The sequence below is a fragment of the Leptinotarsa decemlineata genome, unplaced genomic scaffold (genome assembly GCF_025532065.1).
Source record: "Leptinotarsa decemlineata unplaced genomic scaffold, Ldec_3_MD MMD2_tig00026294_RagTag_RagTag, whole genome shotgun sequence".
Lineage (NCBI taxonomy): Eukaryota > Metazoa > Arthropoda > Insecta > Coleoptera > Chrysomelidae > Leptinotarsa > Leptinotarsa decemlineata.
This window is the reverse complement of record NW_027412674.1, coordinates 653,650-676,375: the sequence shown is the minus strand read 5'-3', so window position 1 is coordinate 676,375 and position 22,726 is coordinate 653,650. Positions and strand designations below refer to the sequence as shown.

The 22,726-nt window shown below is 34.5% G+C and overlaps 2 protein-coding genes across 5 annotated transcripts; one reads left to right on the top strand and one right to left on the bottom strand.

Annotated features, from left to right (window-relative positions):
- Positions 1-8,548: 8,548 nt before the first annotated feature.
- On the bottom strand, positions 8,549-12,259 carry crn (pre-mRNA splicing factor crn). Its single transcript, XM_023166696.2, has 4 exons — positions 12,062-12,259; positions 11,667-12,005; positions 10,463-10,692; positions 8,549-10,408 (listed from the first exon to the last, which is right to left on the bottom strand). Exons 1-4 carry the CDS (start codon positions 12,098-12,100, stop codon positions 8,743-8,745), a joined length of 2,274 nt encoding a protein of 757 aa, XP_023022464.2. The 5' UTR covers positions 12,101-12,259; the 3' UTR covers positions 8,549-8,742.
- Positions 12,260-18,865: 6,606 nt separating this feature from the next.
- On the top strand, positions 18,866-20,156 carry LOC111510769 (josephin-2). Of its 4 annotated transcripts, none has more exons than XM_023166704.2 (3): positions 18,866-19,454; positions 19,732-19,816; positions 19,862-20,156. In XM_023166704.2, exons 1-3 carry the CDS (start codon positions 19,195-19,197, stop codon positions 20,102-20,104), a joined length of 588 nt encoding a protein of 195 aa, XP_023022472.1. In that variant the 5' UTR covers positions 18,866-19,194; the 3' UTR covers positions 20,105-20,156. The 4 variants fall into 4 exon arrangements, with proteins under 4 accessions (XP_023022472.1, XP_023022471.1, XP_023022473.1 ...); XM_023166703.2 differs by having other exon boundaries at positions 18,873-19,454; positions 19,636-19,816; XM_023166705.2 differs by having other exon boundaries at positions 18,875-19,454; positions 19,868-20,156.
- The last annotated feature ends 2,570 nt before the right edge of the window (positions 20,157-22,726 follow it).

Genomic DNA, 22,726 nt, shown 5'->3' with positions numbered 1-22,726 from the left:
CAGAAGATGAAAAGATTGACATTAAAAAAAATGCATAGAAACCATAGATATATACTATATATATAATTCCTATGATACAAAACCTGGTGTTTTGCCTATTCGGTTTTGTTTTGTCAAAATCTCTTGACGCGAGAAATGAGATTGCTCCAACTTCGTACACATGTTGATAGATGAAACAACAACCGTTGTGCAAATGTAAAATTGGTGTGGCTTAGTGCCTCTGTGAGTGGATTGCCGTAATATGTTAGATAACTTTATTTTATGAACAATCAACTCACTTAGATTTGGAGGGAAATTTAATTTTTACACGGAACTATCAGCTTTTTTTATCTGGGTTTTGTATTAAAATATAGTGAATATTAGACATGTTTTTGGTTTTGAATAATATTTCTTGTGATTATATACGAGACACTTTCTGTCAAGAGGAAGATCAGTTTGATCACTTGGTGATCGAAACACGTGTCGAGGTGTTAATAAAATAACGGTTTGGTGTTAGGAAAAAACTTCAGTAATACCTATTCATTACTACACCAAAGGTTTCAAACAGTGTATCACAAGTGGAAAGTATAAGGCCAATATATATGAAGGGTATTAAGAGAGAGAAGAGTAGACAGGGAATGATGGAACGGGATCTCTGAGGATAAAATTATAATTTTAGTCTGAGTAATCGAAATATACATAAAAATTATGATATTTTAACTAAAAACGCGATTAATACAGCAACGCCCGCAACAAACCGTACATGAAACACCACTGACAGGCATCGAAATTTGAAAATCGAAATGAGCAAAGCTGCTCGAAAGAGAAGGTTTAGCATCCCATTAGAGCATTAGGAGAGAACTTAGAATAACAGTAACAAATGCGTGAAACGCATCGCCACAATGTTTGTCTTTTTTCTGCAACTCGCCTTCTCACTCATACAAAAATATAATACCATAATAAAAATCAACATATTCTATTGTGATAATACCGTTCGTCTCACTCTTGCACACGCCACACCATCTCCAGGTGGGTGTTCTGCAATTTTCTGCTCTACCGCATAAGAAAATAATGCTATTTTGTCGCAGAAGCGGTGCTGCCCTATTCATTTGTGGTTTTCCATTTCATAAGAAAAATGAGCTCAATGCAGTCTGAAAGCTTTCACGTCAAATTTACGAGCAAGCAGTGAAGCCGCGTTTCACGGTTTTGTTTACGGCAAAATCTTAATGAAAGGTTTTATTCAGCTTTTCAATGGGAACTGAAAAAGTCCTGAAAATCTTTTCAATGTTTCCAAGTTTTAGTTTCAAATTGTTTCTCGTCGGTTTCCCATTTTCCGATTTTCCTCTTAATACAATGCAATCTGAATCTCCGCTAACTCAATCGATGACGGAAATTTCAATTCGATATCTTTTCTAGTTCGCGAAAAAATTGAAAAAAAGATCCCAGAACCATAACAGCCAGACGGACAGATGGACACTGTGGGTGAAGGGATTTTCAAAAAAATATTTATGCTGATCCAAAGAAACTACGGGGTCTATCTCTTCAAATAAAGTTACGGTCCGCTGCGAAAACTGCAGAATAGTAGTATAAAAATATTACTAAAATTATAGATCTAGAGCTACATATAAAGAGAGAGAAAAGTTCGTGGCAAAGAATAGTAGCATTCTTAATACAATGTATAAATAAACCGCCTATGTCTGTTAAAATCAAAAGTGTACAATTTTGGAAAACGAGGATATCCAACCTCTCCATGGCCTTGAAAAATAAAGAATTCCATAATTATTTACAAAGAAACCAATATAAAATTTTTCCTATCCTAGTATGAACTTTAAAATCTCAATATAAATACCGAAATCATTAACCACATATGTTTTGAGAAGTTTATGAAAAAAATATTGACAATCAATAGAACATAATAATTATGAGAAATACTTTAGAATAGAGAAGAGAATCGTAAATAATTCCGGGCATTATAGGGAATTCAAAATAAGCGATACTTCCTCTTGTGTCGATGTTGTGAACTATAGTCTATTTCAAAAGAGTGTAGAGTAATAAAATCTCATTAAGTATTCAAAAGCGCTACAGGGTGATCCGTCAATAAATTCTGTCACTTCCCTAGTCCGCATTGCAAAATTATGTCGTTTCATAAAGAGCAGGTAGGTATCACCCTGTTTTAAGGGATTTGTCCATTGTTATCGACGGATAAATACTGAGCCAGAGGCGCGCTAGTGGGATAATTGCCAAAAGAATATGCATTCATAAAAATTATATTAAAGGAAATAAAAATTTAATACAGCAGAACAGTGTTATTAAAAAAATATAAAATGTAACAATAAAATATATACGAACCGAAATCGGGAAATACTCACAAACACACACGAACGAACTTTACGTATTGAAACACTTGTGGGGACTTTAAATCAATTTATTCACAAAAACGACAAGAACTTTACTGGATACGTTATTACAATTTGACACTTGAACAATACTAAAACTGTGAACTTCCCTTAACGTTTAACAACACTCTATTTATACCCTAATTGAATGTTCTAGAGATTACTAGGTACAATTTTCGAGAACCTTCCGAGAAAATAATTATTCAGACTACCCTTAATTCTAAACCCTAACCTAAGCAAAAGTGTCACTGTCACTGATACACTGGTCTCTGTCCAGATTGCTTATCCCGCTACAGTATATTTACAATTCAATTAAATTATTCTACATCAGTATAGTCTTCATCCGAAGAACTGTCATCATCCCCTGGTGTTATAATTATAGGGTCAACCACCTGATCGACCAAGTTGTCCAGTTCCCACATTTTATCTTCCTCTTTTAAAACATGCTGGATTGCTTTTTGCCAGTTTTCTGATGTGATTTCCATAATGGCTTGATCAAACAATACCTTGACATCTTTCATTTTAAATGTGGTATTGTGCCTTGCAACATATCCTTTAACTTGTGCCCATATAAGTTCTATAGGATTTAATTCGCAATGATATGGCGGTAGGCGCAGCACAGTTACTTTATACTTTTCTGCTACATCTTCTACGGCATATTTCATGAAGCGAGATTTATGTTGTTTTACTATGGCTAGTAGTTCCTTCTTTACTGAATTCGTCTCAAACTGAATACCTTTATTTGACAGCCAGTTAATAATTTCTTGCTTTCTCCAAGCTGAAGTTGGTACCTTCTCTAAGCGCCTTGAATGGTAGCTTGCATTATCCATAACCACGACCGAATCAGCTGAAAGAAATTTTAACATTTCCCCGAAGTAGTCTTCGAAGACATCCGAATTCATGTCCTCATGATAATCTCCCGTCCGGCACGACTCAAAGCTTAACAAACCTTCTTTTAAAAATCCGTCTTCGCTTCCAATGTGAGCAATTATAAGCCTCTTCCCTTTTCCCGAAGGCACTTTAATACCCGTCGAAAGGCCTTCTATGAAAGCTTGGCGAGAACTTGTTATATTTTTATCTTGCCACATTTTTTTGACTATATAACCTTCGTTTATCCACGTCTCATCAAGATAAAAAATTTTCTTTTGCTCTCTGCGGTACTGCTTTATAGTTGTCAAATATTTTCGTCTCCAGCAAACAATTTCATCACTTTCCAGTAATAGTGCCTTTCGATTGTGCTTTTCCCAGGCAAAATTCATACTTTTTAAAGTTTTCCATAAAAGTTTTCTGGATATCAAAGGAATATCGTTATCTTGGCTTATCTCGATAAATATTTTTTCAAGAGTGGGTATTTCCTTTTTAAAATAAAACGAATGAACTTTTCTTCGAATGTCACATTTGGTGTCTTCATCTAAGATTTTTATTGGTCTTCCTGATTTTCTCTTGCATGGACTTACCTGGCCTGATATCTTTCTTTCTCGCAATAATTTAAAAATCGTGGACTGTCCAATTCCAGTCATTCGGGCACATCGCTCAACACTTTCTTGCACAGACAAACTAGGGTGATCGTGTTTTATGCAATCATATACATTTAAAATTATAACTTTTTCGCAAACAGATAGCGGAGAATTTTTTACACTTCTTTTCTTTGGAGTAAATGTCCCCATTTTATAACTTTTTCACTATTTCTATATCACAATATCACTGTACGTTTAATTGGTGTAGTAACAATTACTATTATAACTCGAATGTTTAAGACACCATTACAATATATTTAAACCCTTTTTCTTAATTACCTGGGTTTAATAGGTATTGCATGATTGGTGGGCAGGGTCAAAAAGGGATTATTATAATGACATGGCACCTCGGAACTAAGTGTTAACCCTTTTTTGAGAAATCATGCTCAAGTATATGAACCCAAATTGCATATTAAATAAGTTTACAAGAACCACTAAAATTAATCTTAATCTTTTTTTAAGAAATTTTACTTACCTAAATACATGTAGGTACTTAGTTTTAGACCAAATTACTTCCCAAAAATGGCCTTTTACTATTATCTATGTCTGTAATTTTTAATTTACTTTAATTATTAAGTTTAATAATCCTAAGATTTGCCTACGCCCATGGACGACAACGAAATTCAGGCAAATTTTATGACACTTCATGATTTATTACTCTACACTCTTTTGAAATAGACTATAGAAACAATAGGTACATTATTTATTTTGGTAGTCATTACAGGTATGTATTTTTGTTGCTGTTATAATATTTATTTTTCAGTTGAATTGGTGATAATTTGTTGATCATCACTTGTTCTCTATTTGAATTAAGTTTAAATCATCAGTCTCCCTCAATGTGAGTTTTGTGCATGCAGTGACATCAAGTTTAGTTATTCTTCACGAAAAAATCGAGTCAAAGTTGTAATGAAAACTAATTTAGGATTAAAAGAGTAGTTGAAAAACAGGTTAAGTTGAAAAACAGCATAAGCTGAACTTCGCCTTTCATCGATTGTTACACTGTGTTTAATTTGTAATTATTCGATGAATAAAGCCGATTATTATTATTATATTATTATTATTATTAGTATGTAGATGAATGGAACTCCTAACTAAATATGTTGAAAATTAGGAAAATTAATCTCTACTATTCCAACCAATTCGTGTGATTGGAAAATCTTCAACACACAGATTTGATCTGTGCATTAGTCTATGAAACCAAATTCAGAAATATTTAGTAATTATAAAAATATTGATACTAATCAACTCAAAACATCGAAAAGTTTCAGAAATTCAAACTGGTTTCAAAAAATCTGGAGAGCTTGCATCATTCTGAAGAGAAAGCACTTTCAAAAATTCACATGATTCGAAAAAAATATTCATTCAATACCAAGATGGTAAATAACATACGGAACAAGTATTTGCACGAGCTACATAAACACAAATCACAAAATATTTAGGAAATTTCAAAACAAATACACTGGTTTGCAGATATAATTGAACATTACCTAAATTCAAAGTAGACATCTGTGTTTTGTACTTTCGCCACTATTAGCGCTGGCATCAAATTTTAAATTCCTAATTCTTCTAATAGCACATTAGATTTTCAATCGCAGGAAAAAGTCTAGTAATAAACTTATGACTCCGCCTTGATTAAAGGAGTTTTCATTAATCAAGTTATCTTGTCTCATAAAGAAGGATAAACGGAGGTTAAGCTGGACCGTGTACTCCTGCAAGGTATCATCAAATATAAACCAGTGATAAAGTTTCAAATATGAACCAGCCATAACCTTCCAAATATGAACCAGCCATAACCTTCCAAATATGAACCAATTATAACCATACAGGAAATTTTTGTCAATGTTAAAATTGTCCATAACACTTAAACAAAGCCAAGGTTTGATCATATATTTAAAGCATTTCAATTTCAAAGTCAAGACAGCAATATTTCTGTTTGCTGTTGGTAATAGTCTACCGTAATTTATCAACACTGTCATTCAATGCTTCATGAAATTCTAGCACAGACACAGTAGAAAGCAGAGAACACGTATACATGTAGTCATGAATTTCATTTATGGACTTAATTTATGGAATCTAGGGCATTGTCTAAGGAACAGTGAACAATTTCCTAATCGTAATGTACCTAATAGAAAAACCTTCCAAAATGTACATCAATGATTTCGTGAAACAGGAGCATTGCTGGGTGTAACGCAATCAGAAACAATACTGATGTTCGGGACGGGAGTCGATGAGGAGAAGATTGGATTCTTGCATCAGAGGGGGGGGGTAGTAATTTTCAACAGTTCTTGTAGATTAAGAAACATTACATGTAATATTTAGTAATAAATTGTTATTGTTGAAATTCTCTTTCGCTCCATATTTTCGAAACAAAGCGCCCTATCAAAAATCATCAAAAGACAAAATATCCTTAGAACAGTCCATTAAATGTTTGCCGCATCTTTAATAAACACCCTGTAGATAGAAAGCTAAAGAAAGACCGCAAAGATAAGTGCAGGACACTCTTTGGAGGAGTCACATCTACCTTATTTTATGATTTTCATTTTATCTATTTTTTTTTAAATATTCTTTGTTAAATACTACATATTATTGCTCCGCTTGGCAAGTGTATATAAAAGGAATAATATAGTTCAAGTAAACGAAATAAGTGCAACCTATACCTTCCAGCAGCTCCCGTTTAATGATATAGTTAGGGCGCTAACTAATTTCGTTGCTCAATAATCATTTCTGATTATATAAGAATAACTATATATATATATATATATATATATATATATATATATATATATATATATATATATATATATATATATATATATTTGATATTTTGACTGAGAGACCCTGTTAATCCATTTTATTGTACATTTGTCCAATCGTTAAGATTATCCACTTTCTCTGGGCTAGAATAAATCCAAAATTAGCACTTTTTTCCAATTATCATAAATGGAATACTTTTCTAGAGATGAAGTTTTCCTCATCTCCTGAAGCTGCCAAATTGGTTGCTAAAACGTGTGCCGAGAAGAGTATTGCATTTCCGGTGATTGGGAAAAGTGCTTGTTTTTGGACTCAGTGTTAATGTTTTCAACCACAGTGATAGTGTTGAAACACAATAATAATTTAATTTTTTTTTGGGAAAACCTTTTTGGTACTTTCACCTTCCAGAGATCCGATATATTTCACATTTCAAAACTACTTTGACATGTGTAGAGCCCGTTTGAAAATAACGAACCAAAGAAAAAACTGCAAGTATCATTAGATTTTTTCCAATTCTGCAAAATCAAAATAAGAATGTTTATAATTTTTCAGCTCACTGATGAATAGTACACCTTTCTTTATGAAAAATACTTTGAATTTACGCAGTAACTTATTGGGGAAAACTAAAAAGCTTACCCTGTCTACAAACAACCCAGAATACTGTCCTAAAAATATTATTCAAGAAACCTAAAATTTTCTCAACAGAAAAATTGTATCAAGAAAATGGATTAATGAATACCCGTAGTTTATATATTTATAACTGTCTCCTATGGATGCATTCAAATAAACATAACTTTACTTTCACTAAAATATATAACAATGAAATACAAAGGCAAACCAGATCTGTGGAAAATCTATTCATCAGCATCCCAAAGTTCAATAAAACTCATACACAAAGATGTATTTTTTATTTTGGTGCTAAATTTTTCAATGCGTTACCCATGGAAATCAAGGTTATAGAAAAAACACATCTGTTCAAAAAAGCGGTAAAAAATTGTATACGTGAAAACCCAAATATATTTTGCATTATCTGATCTCCCCACTCAATTCATAAGAAAGACTCCAGTCTTATTTTCCCTCGCTCTCTCTCTCTCTCAACTCCATTTCTTTATGTAATTTTATTATTTTTCTCTATTTTGTTACTTTTTTTAACATCTCATTGAATAAGTATTAGTTTATTATTGTACTTAGTTGTACACCCTCTATATTAAAATTGATTTTACATGTATTATTTAGGTACTATTAATTTCTCGCTCGGCGAATTATAACTAGTGTGTAGTCCACTTCGAGGTGGGTTGACAAAGCAGCACAAGCATATCACATGCTTAGGTAATGTCGCCCCACTCGAAATGGAAATTTATTGTTTACAAATATTGTACTATATAATTGCACTGTACCCAATCTGAATTTATACATAATTCATTTCATTTCATTTCAATTGAAACATTTGTACAAAGTTCCCTATTACCATTTTATATTTTTTCAAATTGTGGAAGATGAAAATACCCAAAAAAGGTCGATAAAAACAATTTGAATGGGTACTCACTACATCTTTTTCAACTCAAACACATTTTAAATAATCTTTGCTTTTTTCTGGGACTCTTGGCTTTTTCACTAAATGTTGGCTTTATTAAGAAGGAAGGAATAAATAAAAACTATCCTCTCTTTTATTTCGAAGTCATGGGATGTCTTTATATCTCCATTTCCACTAGTTTCTATTTAATAATTCAATTTACAGCACCAACAGTTGAAAATTAAAGGATTTATTTTGTTTTGTCATAAATTGACATCTAAAAACATACTATTATACAACATAACATATTTATTGAGTTGAAAGCTAAGAGCTGATTGATTAGTCAATTCCACAGTCTAGCATCGTGGAATACTTATAGATAACCTAAGGAATACTCAAAATTAAATAATTTATTTAAACTTATGTTTACATTCACATTAGCAGTTTTCAATTTAACCACATTGATACACTATTGTTTCTAGTAACATATATGATGTTGATTTTTTAAAGGGGTAACTGTACATAAATATTCAATAAGGTTTTGTACAATGTTATAGATTTTATTTTTTCATGAACTTCGAGATTGCTAACTGTTGCTATCATTTTCAGAATCTGATTCTCTTTTACTTTTTGTATTTTCTTCCTTATTTACGGACTCAAAATCCTTTTTTTGTTCTGACACAACATTTGTCTCATTTTCTGAATCATTCACATGACTGCTACTGATTTTTTTCCATTTGTTTGACAGACCCAGCAATTTTTCCCTTACTCTATCGCTGCTATCGACTTTAGCAGCAGAACTTGCATTCAGAGCTCCAGGTCTACTGGTTTCTTCCTCAGCCTGTGCCTCTGACTCTTGAGCTGACTTTGTTTTCCAATTTTTAACCAATGCCACGAATTTTAAACCAGGTCTGTTAGCCTCATCTTCAGGAAAAATGTAATCAAAAATTTCTTCCCATCCCTGTTCAATGCCATCTTCATCAATAATTTTTTGTCTCTTTTTTATACGTTTGGGCATCTTGCTATTAACTTTAGCATTATCAGTTTCATCTCCATGGGCTTTCTCAAACTCCCTCCAGTTTTCAAGAAGTAGAACTCTTGCCTCTTTTTCAGATGAATTTTTTAGGCTCTCGTTGGCTCTTTCAAATACTCTCCTGGATAACAGAACATTCATGTCGGGTTCTGATTGTGTGTTAAGTTCAAATTTGGCATAAGACAACCATACTTTGACATGTGATGTTTTTTCTAGCAGCCTTTCATAGATTTGTCTAGCATTTTCAGGTTCTTCCTGAGAAATTTCAAAGTCTATATAAGCCTTCCAAAGTAACTCTGGCATATCCAACCTAGGCTGACTTATAGCCAATTCGTAAATAGCCCTTGCTCGATCAATGTCGCCTAATAAAGTTTCTAGTTCGGCAAATTTCATCCAGGTCACACAATTCTCTGGTCCAAATTCCAAAAATTTTTCATAAAGGGTTCGACATCTGTCAAATTCTCTGAGTTGTAACTCCAGATCTATGTATCCGCGAAACAGCTTATCCCTCGGACACATTCCCAAAGCCATTCCAAGAATTTTTCTGGCAGGAGTTAAATTTTTTTGTCTAATTTCAAACTTTGCAAAAAGCAACCATATTTTTGAGAAAGTGAAAACCTTGTGGGGCAGTAACTCTAAACACGCCTTATACACTTGCCTGGTACGGTCATAGTCCTTGGCTTCTAATTCTTCAAACAAGGCATAGTTTATCCAAAGATATATATATCTTCTCCAAAATTGCTTTTGATTTGAAGGAGGTATGTTGGCAATGGCTCTTTCATACGTCTCTCTGATAAATTCTAAGTCTCCTTCACCTTCTACTAACCTAATATAATCAAACCAAGCATCGTAATTAGTTGGATTTTGCAAAATTTCCTGTTCGTACTGAAATTTTCGCTTCGATTCAATCACCTCATCTATGTCACTTTTGTCTCCATATTTTTTTTCATGTATTGTGTATGACTTATAGAGTTCTTTAGTCTGGTCTTTGGGTATGTGATCAAGCGCATATTTGTAGATTACCCTTGCTCTTTCATGCTCTTTCTGATTTTCTTCGAATTTAGCAAAAGCAATATACAAATTTTCATCCAAATGATCGTCACCAAAAAAATTAACAGCACGTTCAAAGATTTTGCGAGCAGAATGAATGAAACCATGTTTTTCCTCAAATTTTGCATACTTAATCCAGTGTTTAACTTCTGGGTGAGTCATAACAAACCTACAATATAATTTTAGATAGAATAATTTTCAAAAGTAATAATGAACCGAATACCTTTCATATATTTGTCTGGCTCTATCAATTTCTTTATACCGAAGTTCAAAATTGATGTAAGTTTGCCATGCCTGCTCATCAGGCTGCCACTCCATCCATCGTTCAAAGACAGCACGGGCTCCAGGTACATTTTCCAACATTTCCTCCATATAAGTGTATTTGTACCAAAAAGTATCAATCCTAGGTAATATCGTAACAGCTCGATCCCACAAATTTCTTGCATGGTTTACCTAAAAAACAGCTAATTAACATATTGAATATAATTTTTTTTACTATCATAAATTTGAAACTGTGAACTAGGCTTGTTTTGCTAACCTCAGAGAATTTCACTGATGCTTCAAAAACATTTTTGTGTTAAAGTATATTCTAAAATAGAATATGCAATCCAAGCCACTATTTTTTAGAGGCTCTAGAAACTATTGTTATAATAATGCTGCAATTATCTTCCATTAGAAAAAAACACTTTTAAAATTCATTCCACAAAAAAATAACATCAAGAGATAATGGATGAAAGAAAGTTAAGAAAGCTTCTCAACTGCATATAGAAAAGGATCAGTGCAACAACTTATGGGGTGGTTTTGAGTACAGGTAAATGTATATTTCAAGTCAAGTATGACCAGTGTGGAAACTACAAACAAATACTTCCACAACTAATACCGATTTTTATACTGAATCTCGCCCATTTACTTCTTTAGTTCACATGTATAAATATAACTGAAAATTGATAAAAGGCCTTTATTGTTATTATTATTATAAGTTATATCTAACAGAGAAAGTTCTTGCAGATATTTCTTGTTCGTCCAGCAGCAGGACGTCACAGAAATCAATTGAATAATCACTGGGGACAATGAAGTCAGTTGATCCTCAGGGATTTATATAGGGACCACTGCTTCTAATAATGGCAAATAATTCAATGAAATATCTTCATGACCTTGCAATAGTACATGTATTTGCATATTTGAGTTAATATACACCTATTCAATATTAATCTTTCTGATTGATATTGTGATCATGTAATAAGATAAGGCAAACACAAGCACTACAATCTAATAATTTCATTCCAATAAATTGCTTAGTTGAAATCCTCAGTCTTTGAATATTACCAATGCTTCAAAAAAGTGCTATAGAGGTTTAGGGTATGAAAATATTGTGTGTAGATACCTATTCATGTCCTAAGAATGTAGTGATTTTAATATAATATTACCTGCCGATTTCTCATTTCCATTTCTGTATATTTTAACCATATTGGGACTCTCTGGTGATCCACGTCTAAAGCTCTCTCCCAAACTGATCTTGCACGTTGTATGTCTTTCTGAGATTCCTCCCATCGTGCATATTTCATCCAGTTAGATATGTTGGTTCTATTTTTTCTTATGTTGTCTTCGAACTGTTTCCGTCTTCGCAACTGATAATCTGCAAGCTCAGCAGGATCAGAAATTTTCTGCTTTGGTGGGGGTGGGAGAATTTCCAAATCTCTCTCTTTAGCTTCTCTTAACAATTGTTCAGCAGTGATTTGAATTTCTGCAGGGGCTTTATTTTTGACCTATAAATTTAAAGGAAAAGTGAATAAATTAGAGTTAAGAGAAATAACACTGGTACCTTCGCCACCTTGGGCATTTTCTGGGGTCTGTTTTCCATGATTCACTTCTTTATAAAAATGCTTTTTTATATTGTGGCTGTTTAAATTTCTTGTTTGTCTCTGTTGAGCCTCATATACAGAATAATAAACAAATGTTTACTATTTTATACCTCATAGTATAGGCTGACAAGGTCACAGCATAACTGACTTGACTTGCTTATTTGATTATGGCTCTTCTATCTGGAGCAATTTACCAGTCTTTCATCCTATCATCACCCTTCCTATGGAATTCAGGATGTTTCAGTTAAAGCAGCGCCCGATCTATTTTGCAAATAATGAGGGGCGGCAGAATTGAGGAAGGCGTGGCGTCGGCGGTGAAAATTTGAAAGATGGTTAAACAAAAAAAAACACACCCTACACAAAAGTTGTTAGAATATAATATATTACTATTGACATCACTGAACTTTCACATCATATTTCCGTAGATTACAAAAATAAAATGTAGTGACACTGGGTCCTTCAAGCTGTGCTGGATTTGAATAAATATCTCAAAACGAAACTTATTTTGTTTCATTAGTATCGGCAGGGAAAATTTGTCTTTTTATAGGATAAAACTAGCTTTTGCCCGTGGCTTCGCTCGCGTTAAGAAGTATTATTATTAATTAGGTATAGTGTTTGCGACTTTACTTTTGTTTAGCATGTGTAAAAAATTATTGTACACAATATTCTTTACTAATCTGTCATTAGGCGCTAAAACTATCAAGCTATTGGGTGAACTTACTCGTGAGCAAGCAACATAAAACTGTCCATGAGAGAAGCAATGTTCTCTCAAGTCAATACCCGCAAATTTGAAAGTTTGCCCCTGACACTTGTTTATTGTCATGGCAAAGCAGACTTTTAGGGGAAACTGTAATCGTTTAAATTCGAACGGGATATCATTAGGTATTAATGGGATTCGTGGTATAAATACAGTTTCCCCTTTCGCCCACCCAGTTAATATGGTGGCTTCTACTATATTGCGATGTAACGCTTTCACTTGCAGTCTCGTACCGTTACAAAGTTTTGGTGGTTTTAAATTCCGCAACATTATAGTTGGAGTGCCCACACGCAGAATTAGTTTATGACAAGGCAAACCTAGCGGTTTTAATGAATTTAAAAATTCTACAGGGTAATTAGTAGCGTCATCTGTATTAACCACAGTATCAATCGAATTATAGACCTTTTCTTCGTCCTCAAACGACATGAGCAGGATATCGTTGATAGTTGCTGCTTGATCGTTCTTTGGAGTAGGTATGGTACGCTCACATAACCATTCAATAGGCTTGTCATGTATATGAATGTTGTCTGGATAAACTTTAGACAGCAATTCTTGAACCGTAGTAGCAACTGTGCACAATTCTTCCGGGATGGTTATCTTTCCATCAAACGATGGAAAATCACCATTACAGATTTTAAAAAGGAGATCTCAAAATTTACCAGCAGACTCATCCTTAAGAATATTAACCTGGGGCCACAAATTATATTTCTTAATGCACGACTTTACTTCGTCAGCTCTGGTTCCTTTTGGCACCACTGGTAGAGTCTGCAGAAAGTCTCCGGCCAGCAAAAGAGTTACGCCACCCATTAATTTTGTATTGGTACCCCTTATATCCCTTAGTAATCTGTTTAAGGCTTCAATACCACCTTTATGAGCCATCGTTTTTTTCGTCCCAGACGATTACTTTTGTACTCTTTGAAATTTCAGCAAAATTACTTTGTTTGGAGATGTTGCAAATGGGATTCTCGGCAGTGATTACATTGTGTGGTAACTTAAAAGCAGCATGAGCAGTTCGACCACCAAAGGAAGGTTTTACTAGTTCCACCTGGAGCGTCTAAGAAGAATATTCGACCGTCATTTGCATCTACACTTGTGATAATTTTATTGTAAACTTCCTATTGCTCGTCATTCAAGGATGGTTCATTTTTTCTTACTGCGTCTTCTAAGGCCACTGTATCGTAACTGGTCTCCTTCACGTACTCTCTATTGATGTTATTGGCTGAGGTAATCCATACTCTTTAAGAGGACGGCCGCCTAATGATAATACGGTATCCTCTAATACCGACAGGTATTTGTTAAATATCAGGTCCGATGAGTGCTCTACATCCATGTCACCTTGCCTTTCCAGTTGTTTTTTAAAGTCTTCAGAAAGGTATTCTTTATATTTTTCCCAAAGACGTAGGGGGTCGGAAACCTGGCAGAACAATAAAATGATAACAAAAACCTCTCGAATCATATGTAGTGTTTGACAAAGTGCTGCCTATTCAAGAGCTGAATCCAAATATGTTTTAAAAAATCTGTTTTTCCGTTAATCAATCTCCGAACGACAACTCTTGGAAGTTGAAAAACTTGTGCGAGCTAAGGACTAACGAGGTCTTACCTTTTAACGTGTGATTTCCAACACGGTTGCAGAATCATCCCAGCTTCAACCAGATAAATTCTCTCGAGAAAAATAACTGGTCGAGGCAGGAATCGAACCCACGGTCTTCCGATCGTGAGGGGCGCACTACCACCACGGCCAATTCCACAACAATGCCGATCATCTTCGAGTAGACCTAGAGCCTTGCACGTGAATTGGAAAGTGGGATGTAAGTGACATCTACAGTTTTCAACGCTTCAAATGAAATTGGGCATCTGATCTCATGTAGAAGCATTCGAAGGTGTTAGCATTCTGTATTGTTTGGATGAGGAATAAGGAGTAAAGGTGACCTTAGTGAATAAATGCTTGTGTTTTTAAATAGTTCATTTTGTGAAAAAGAAGGCTGAAAAGTCGCCCTTTTCTGAACTTTGAAGGGCCGTAACTTTGTAAATAAGGGAGAGCGCCTCTTTTTCCTTTCGGATTCGTAATCTACGCATCAACATACGTAAGTACACTCAAAATTTTTTTAAAAATCGCCGGGTGCCTTCAAAACGAAAACTTACCAAGCCTCTAGAAAATATTGTTACAATAATGCTGCAATTATCTTCCAGTAGAAAAAAAATTATACTTCTATCAACACTTTAAGATTCATTTCACAAAAAAATAACATCAAGAGACAATGGATGAAATGGATATACCTACAAATACATATTACAAAAGTTACCTTGGAAGTCTTATATAGACTTTGGAATTTCTCAGGAAGAACCTGAAAATGCTAGACAAATCTATGAAAGACTGCTAGAAAGTGTGGCTGTCTTATGCCACATTCGAACTTAACACACAATCAAAACCCAACATGAATGTTCTGTTATCCAGAAGAGTATTTGAAAGAGCCAATGAGAACCTAAAAAATTCATCTGAATTTATTGCTGAAAATTGGAGAGAGTTTGAGTAAGCTCATGGAGATACAATTGATAATGCTAAAGTTAATAGCAAGATGGCCAAACTGATAAAAAAGAGACAACAATTTATTGATGAAGATGTCATTGAACAGGGATAGGAAGAAATATTCATGTAATTGGGAGGTTTTATTACAGCTATATTGAAATACCTATTTTATATTGTCTTTAGTAGAAATCTTGGAACAGTTTTTATATATGTTTAATTGAATTTTTCGTCGCATGCAATTGTAAAATGAAAGAGTTACCATATTTTTAGTATTTTTTAAATGAGTTTTTTCTGTGACGGGAAAAAAGTTTGGCATTTTATATGTGATAGCAGGTAACAAAATGTCACTTTTTATGAAATTACTTTTTTCCCCGGGAAAAAGGTTAGTACTTTTTTTCTGTGACGGAAAAAAAATTTGATATTCTATCTCTATGACAGGTAACAAATGTCACTTTTTATGAAATCATTTTTTCCCCGTGAAAAAAGTGAGTACTTTTTCACGGATAAGGTAAAAATTTAATTTTTCAATATTAAATCGTCGTTTTTCCCGTCACAAAAAAAAAATTGTGTGTTATACACGGGAAAAATATTATATTTTAGCTCTCGGTTTTTTGACAAACACAACACAGCCTCGACCTTAAATCTAATACTTTTTCCCTTGTACAATAAATAACTATTTTATTCAATATCACAGCTACAAATCTAACAGCAATAAATTCAAATTGGTGAGCCCTCTGAATTTCACCATTCACATAATCATGCCCACAATATCCATAACCAAATCATTGGAGCCTCGAGCAACAACCAGCGTTCCACAACCCAACAGCACAACCTCGAACTAAAATGTAATACTTTTTTCACTTGTATAATAAATAACTATTATTCCTAATTGAATTAGTTATCGATGTCCTATTGGAGCCGCATTCGGACCAGGGCAGAAATTTCGAGTCCAACCTGTTCCAAGAAATGTGTAAAGTGTTGGACATTCGAAAGACCAGAACCACAGCCTTACATCCACAGTCCGATAGAATGGTGGAACGAATGAATTAGACCATAAACACGAGTCAACCGGCCAAACCCCTACCAGTATTATAATGGGCCGAGAGCTGCGGCTTCCTTGCGATCTGAAATTTGGGGCACCGCCAGAACAAGACACTGCGGGGAAAAACTATGTCAGCAAGCTTCGGCAGAGAATAGACGACATACATGAACGAGTCTACCTGAATATCCGGAGTGCCAGCGATACTATGAAGAAGTCCTATGACATCAAGGCGAATGCTGGAAGATTCGAAAGTGGTGACCTAGTTTGGCTGTACAACCCTAAGCGACGCCGTGGTTTATCACCAAAGTTGCGGACATCGTGGGAAGGTCCGTACAAAATCATGAAGAAGATAAATGACCTCGTCTACCGAATCCGTAAGCCACCTCGAGGAAAGCCTAGGGTCGTCCATTTCAATAGATTGGCTCCTAATGCTGGAAAGCATGACCAACTTCGCGTCCTCAGACCAGCAGAGGATGAAATGACGTTCCAGAAGTTCATGTCTTTATATAATCGAACGCACAGAAGGTCGTACATTGGGTTAGTCAAGAAGAGCCACGAGACCTTTTCAAGGTTCCAGTTGATTACGCACTAGCTCACTGCGTGGCAGAGAACCTCCAAATGTCCAGGGGTATCGCTGTGGTATTCAACAAGAAAATCAGTCAGCTCCAAACATTACGAGATCAGAATCCAGAAGTCGGAGGAGTGCTACACTTGAAGAAGGGTCAGAGAATCATTTTCTACTTGGTGACCAAAAAGCATTCTCGAGATAAACCGTCCTATGAAGATGTCTGAAGGAGTCTTACCAGACTGAGGGTTACGATACTCGACCAGAACCTTGTGGACTTGACAATCCCGAAATTAGCCTCTGGGCTTGACAGGCTGGATTGGAGAATTGTGAGAAGCATGTTGGCGGCATCAAGATTTTGGTGTGCGGTAACCATCTTCCACGACCGAGCATGAAGACTGTGGAGTGTTACTTCCATCGAACTTTACAATGCAGATATGGGGAGTCCTGCAGGTATCGACACACGCCAGGATGACATTTCGGGGCGAAATTTCTTTAAGAAGGGGGCAATGTAAAGAATCTGAAGCCACCCCTGACCAGTACATGGAACAAACATGACATCACCATGAAAGAATGCAGTCGGGAGTCGCCGGTAAAATTCTAGTACCAAACCGACTACAGAATTCTAGAAAGGACCTTTACCAATATAAGCATGTCTTCCCGACCAAAGAAGGCAGTTCAGAAAGTGAATCGAGTGCTTAAACAAGAAATTCAAATAGTTGAAATAAATTAAGCGTTAAGTGTTGTAGTAAATAAAAAGTTTGTGATTAGTGAAATATTGTTGGAAATAAATCTGCTTAAGACAATTAATTCTTTAATTTGTCACAATATGTTTGAGTTTTCTAGACATGCTGTGACCAGGGCCGTCGCCATGGGGGGATGGGGAGGAGCTGCTTTTTCGACTTGGGAAAAAGTTGGGAAATTTTGGGCCGTAAAGATAGAAAAAAATAATAGTAAAAAAATGAATGAAAATTGAGAAAATAAAAATGAGAGAAAATAAAGGAAGAGGTAATAAGAAAAGGGAAAGAACCGGGAAAAGGGTGGGATTTCATTTGTTTCCTTTCATTTGTATTGGATATTTCTATCCATGGTGAATATGGTGGCTTCCATTTTTTCGAAAGTTGGGACATTTTGCTGGTGGGGTTGGGAAAATTTGGATTCCATCCCCCCTCCTGGTATTTCTTTTCACTATGGACCTGGCAGTGACGAAATAGTAAACAATAATGTATCACTGTATCAGTGGAAGGTGGAAGTGGCAAGTGGGGACAAGTCAAAAGTCAGAAGAGAAGATGAAAAGATTGGCATCAAAAATTGCATAGAAACTATAGTTATATACTATATATGATATACATTATAATTTCTATGATTCTATGTTTTAGCATATTCGCTTTTGTTTTGTCAAAATCTCTTGACGCGAGAAATGAGATTGCCCCAACTTCGTACACATGTTGATAGATAGAACAACAACCGTTTCAAAATGTAAACATTGGTGTGCGCTTAGCGCCTCTGTTAATGGATTGCCGAAATATGTTAGATATCTTTATTTTATGAACAATCAAGAGAGCCGTAGATTGGGTATTTTTGTCAACACTTGAACAAAGCCAAGTTTGATTTAAAGCATTTCAATTTCAAAGTCAAAACATCAATATTTCTGGTTTGCTGTTGGTAATAATCTACCGTAATCTAGCAACACTCAATGGTTTATAAAATTCTAGCACAGACCATCGACATAACCTTAATCATGTCGATGGCACAGACCATCGACATAACCTTAATCATGTCGATGGCACAGACCATCGACATAGATATGTCGGTGGCACAGACACAGTAGAAAGTTATAGGTTATGTCGGTGAGTAGTGATCACAGAACTTGTGGTAGTGATTAGAAAGCACAAACCCACAAACCACTTACTCTAGAGTAAGTGGTTTGTGATGGAATACTGTACTCTAGTCTTTGCCAATGACGCTTTTTTGTTCTACTATTTTATTGATAAATAGTTCAGTGTATGGAAGTCGTGATCAAGTTATACCATACAATTTGTAGTCAATTTTTGTTGACTTCCGAATGTAAAATTGAAGGATAATTTAAACTTATCCTGTGCAAGAAAACCTGACCTATACTCCCTATGTGGAAATTTTAAAAATATGTTGAATGAATCTCTGAAATCGATTTGGACAATAATTCCTTGACCTCCTTGTGATATGAATTCAAACACTTCAAATATTATATATCACGAGAAACAAATAAGAGAATTATGCGCTCTCCATGCCCTCAACAATTTGTTTCAATCAAGGGATGCATTCACAAAATCAGAGTTGGACTTAATTTGCTACTCTCTTTCACCTGATCACTGGATAAACCCTCATAAGTCAATTCTAGGACTTGGGAATTATGATATTAATGTAATTATGAAAGCACTGCAGTCAAGAGGTTGTGAGGCAATATGGTTTGATAAACGAAAGTGAGAATTTCACTTTGATGCTAGAAGCATTCTATTATTGAAAAATCATTTATTGAGCATATTATATGGTGAGTTGGTTCAATCAAATTCATCAGTGTCAACAAGATTTTTCAGTAAAAGAGTGACTAGTGTCTCTTCCTATAAATATATTTTTAGTAATTTAAATATTCGTATATTTTAGAGATCCTAGTTGTTTGAACTTAAATAAAATTTGTGGTTTCATATTGAATGTACCAAGTGATTATAAAATAAGTTTCATAACATTACCACTTCGTAGAAAGCATTGGGTGACAATCAGAGATATCGCTGGATTATTTTATAACTTGGATTCTAAACTAGATAATCCGCTACTTATTGGACGTGTAAGTTAAAACATAATTCAAAAAAATAGTTATGAAAATGGTTAGTTTCAGGATAATGACCTGTTGAATTACCTGAGAGACGAATTGGACTGTATTGAGAAACAGCTGTTTTTGGTTGTCACTGAGGAAGCAGCAAAAGACCATACTTGGTTATGTGATGGAAATAATTACATGAATACAACAGGTATCATAAACAGCAGAGATTCAGATATTGTTCCATTGAGTGATATAAATAATGATCAATTCATAAATTTCCCAGTTGAGAATTCATATCAGTATCAAAGCTAACTTTTACATGAATCATCTATATATTCGTGAATAAAATCTAAATTAATGTCTACTTGGTGTTATTGATCTTCTAGTAGTGGTGAAATATATTTATGATTTTATGGAAACTAGAAGTAGTAAGCTCTTGTGACTATAACCTTCCTAATTATTTCGGAATTATAATACGCCAGAAGTTTGTTTTACCTTTTTTGTGACAAGTTCAATCAGCTTTTTCAAACTTTAGTTAATAAATTGAAAAAAAACTTTGGTTCAGGAAACGAAACTAAAAAATCTTTTTGATTCATTCTAATTATTTTTTTGTAACTGATCATATAATCCCAAATTATGACCAAATCGTAAAAGATTTTTTTTATAAAAAAAAAGAATTATTGAATACCAATCGAACAGACCAGGACAACAACTAATGTAAAAAAAATTGTGGTATCTACTGGAAGGTTAATATTTTAGTACTTGAGCTCAATCTGTTGGGTCACACCTATTCAAACTCCGGTAAGTAAGTCCAGCTTCTTCACGAAGCCGTTGACTTATTTGGTGAGAGATCTTTCAGGTCAGATGGCAAGAGTGAAACTTTCCAAACTCTGAAAACCTTATTCGGTCTAAGGCGGGGATATCTTATAATAATTATCTTGGAACCACTTTTGTTCATATTTTATATAAATAAATATACTGATGACAAAATTTTATTAATCATAGTATCGAATTTCGCAGGACTGACAGAAGTAGTAACCTCCTAATTTGAAAAAGCAGAACGGTGTTTTTTTTCAAAATCCAAGTTTTGTATTGATAGATAAATAGATAGACATATACTTAATTTTCCAAGAAAATATAATCTTATTGACAAAGCTTCTTAAAAAATCTGGTATGTATAGCATTTCAAAGAATAAAAGAAAAGAAACAATTCAAAAACGCAAATACCCAGAAACACAATTTGAGCCAAACTAAGTTCACATATCTGATAGATAACATATAACAATAAAATTATAAACAAAATAGTTTGTATAGTCCCTTTCAAAAAATGTAAAAAACAAATATACATAATTTGAACATAAGTTCACATGTCATGGCAATAAAATAAGATATATCCCAGTATAAAATATAATTTAAAGTACAGGTGTCAATATAAACTACAAAAAAAAACATATTAAATCACAGCAAAGTTCCATTGTAATATTCATCAAGATTGTAGTACGTTTTTGTTGCAAGGGCATCTTTAACAAGATTTCTGAACTTTTTATAGCTTTTTTTCCTTCCTAATTTCGTAAGGTATGTGATTATACAGCTTTTTACTTTCATAAATTAAAGAATATGTCTGACTTGTTTTTGGAACAGGAAGATGTATTTTATTTTCTGTTATTTGCCAGGTTATGTAATTTATATGTTCCGGAGTTCCAACCATATTATGTTTTTTGTAAATCAGGTAAACAGTTTCCATTATGAAAATACAACTAACAGTTACAATTTTTTCTCTCAAAAATAATGGTCTGCATGACTCACCATGCATAAGTATCTAACCGCTCACTTTTGCAAAACAAACACTGAATGAAAAAGTTGTTGACTGCAAAATCCCCAGAAGGCAACACCATATCTCAGGTGGGACTCAATCAGGGAATGATATATCATTTTTGTTGTGGATGAACTCAGTTCATTTGAAACTATTCGAAGTGCATAACATCCTGATGCAAATTTTTTATTCAAAGCTGTTGTTGTTGATGTTGATCAAATTTTAATTTGTTACCCATGACGATTCCCAGGAATTTGGATTGGTTTTTATTCTCAAGAATTCGTCTATTCTAGTATAAACCACGATTGAGGAGATAAAAACTGAATCGCTGAGAGAGCTCAAGGACATACCAAAAAGTGCATATCAGAACTGCTTCGAGGATTGGAAAAAACCCTGACACAAGTGTATTATATCTGAGGGGGGCTACTTTGGAGGGGAAAATTAGAAATTGATGAATACATATTTTTTGAGAAAAATCAGAACTCAACTTTTGAACAGACCTCGTATTTGGCAGTGACAAGTAAGGATTCCACTGTATGTGGTACAACAACAGAGGGGAAAGCTGGATCGATTTGACCATTAGTGGAAGTATGCAGGTAGATGACTGGAAAGTGTGTATGGAGGAAACCATGAGTGACCATTGTATGATTGAGTTCTGCCTGATGGGTCTACCAAAGATGCGAAAGTGATGGTGACAAATGTCTGAGGAGCCAACTGGGTTGGGATAGAGCGATATCAAGCTACTAAGCTTCAAGAGAAACTGAGGGAAGCATGTATGAGGTACATACCTAAGAGTGAAAAACTGATCGTCCCTGAGAAAGAATGGTGGAACGTGAAGTTGAAAAACTCACGGAAGAGTGTAAGGATACTGAGAAGAAAAGCACAAGGGACGAAGAGGCAAGGAGACGAAGAATAAATGAGTATAGGAGAGAAAGGAATAGGTATAAAAGAATGGGAGGGAGTGCTAGAATTGCGTGGTTGAAGGAGAGAGTGGAGCGGATTCAGGATGAAAATCCGTGGAACCGCGCCTACCAACTCCTCAACGATGATAGAGTCAGGGAAATCCTTCCAAAGTTGTGAGAGATCATGGAACTTATACAGGGGGAAGGAAGAAACCAGCA

Bases quoted from the DNA above. Each gene is read 5' to 3' on its own strand.
- crn (XM_023166696.2), bottom strand. From the start codon at position 12,100: ATGGAAAACAGACCCCAGAAAATGCCCAAGGTGGCGAAG. The intron at 12,006-12,061 runs GTACCAGTGTTA...TTAAATTTATAG, and splicing joins AAATGCCCAAGGTGGCGAAG to GTCAAAAATAAAGCCCCTGC. The intron at 10,693-11,666 runs GTAATATTATAT...GCTGTTTTTTAG, and splicing joins TGGAAATGAGAAATCGGCAG to GTAAACCATGCAAGAAATTT.
- LOC111510769 (XM_023166703.2), top strand. From the start codon at position 19,195: ATGAATTCAAACACTTCAAATATTATATATCACGAGAAACAAATAAGA. The intron at 19,455-19,635 runs GTGAGAATTTCA...CGTATATTTTAG, and splicing joins ATATGGTTTGATAAACGAAA to AGATCCTAGTTGTTTGAACT. The intron at 19,817-19,861 runs GTAAGTTAAAAC...GAAAATGGTTAG, and splicing joins ATCCGCTACTTATTGGACGT to TTTCAGGATAATGACCTGTT.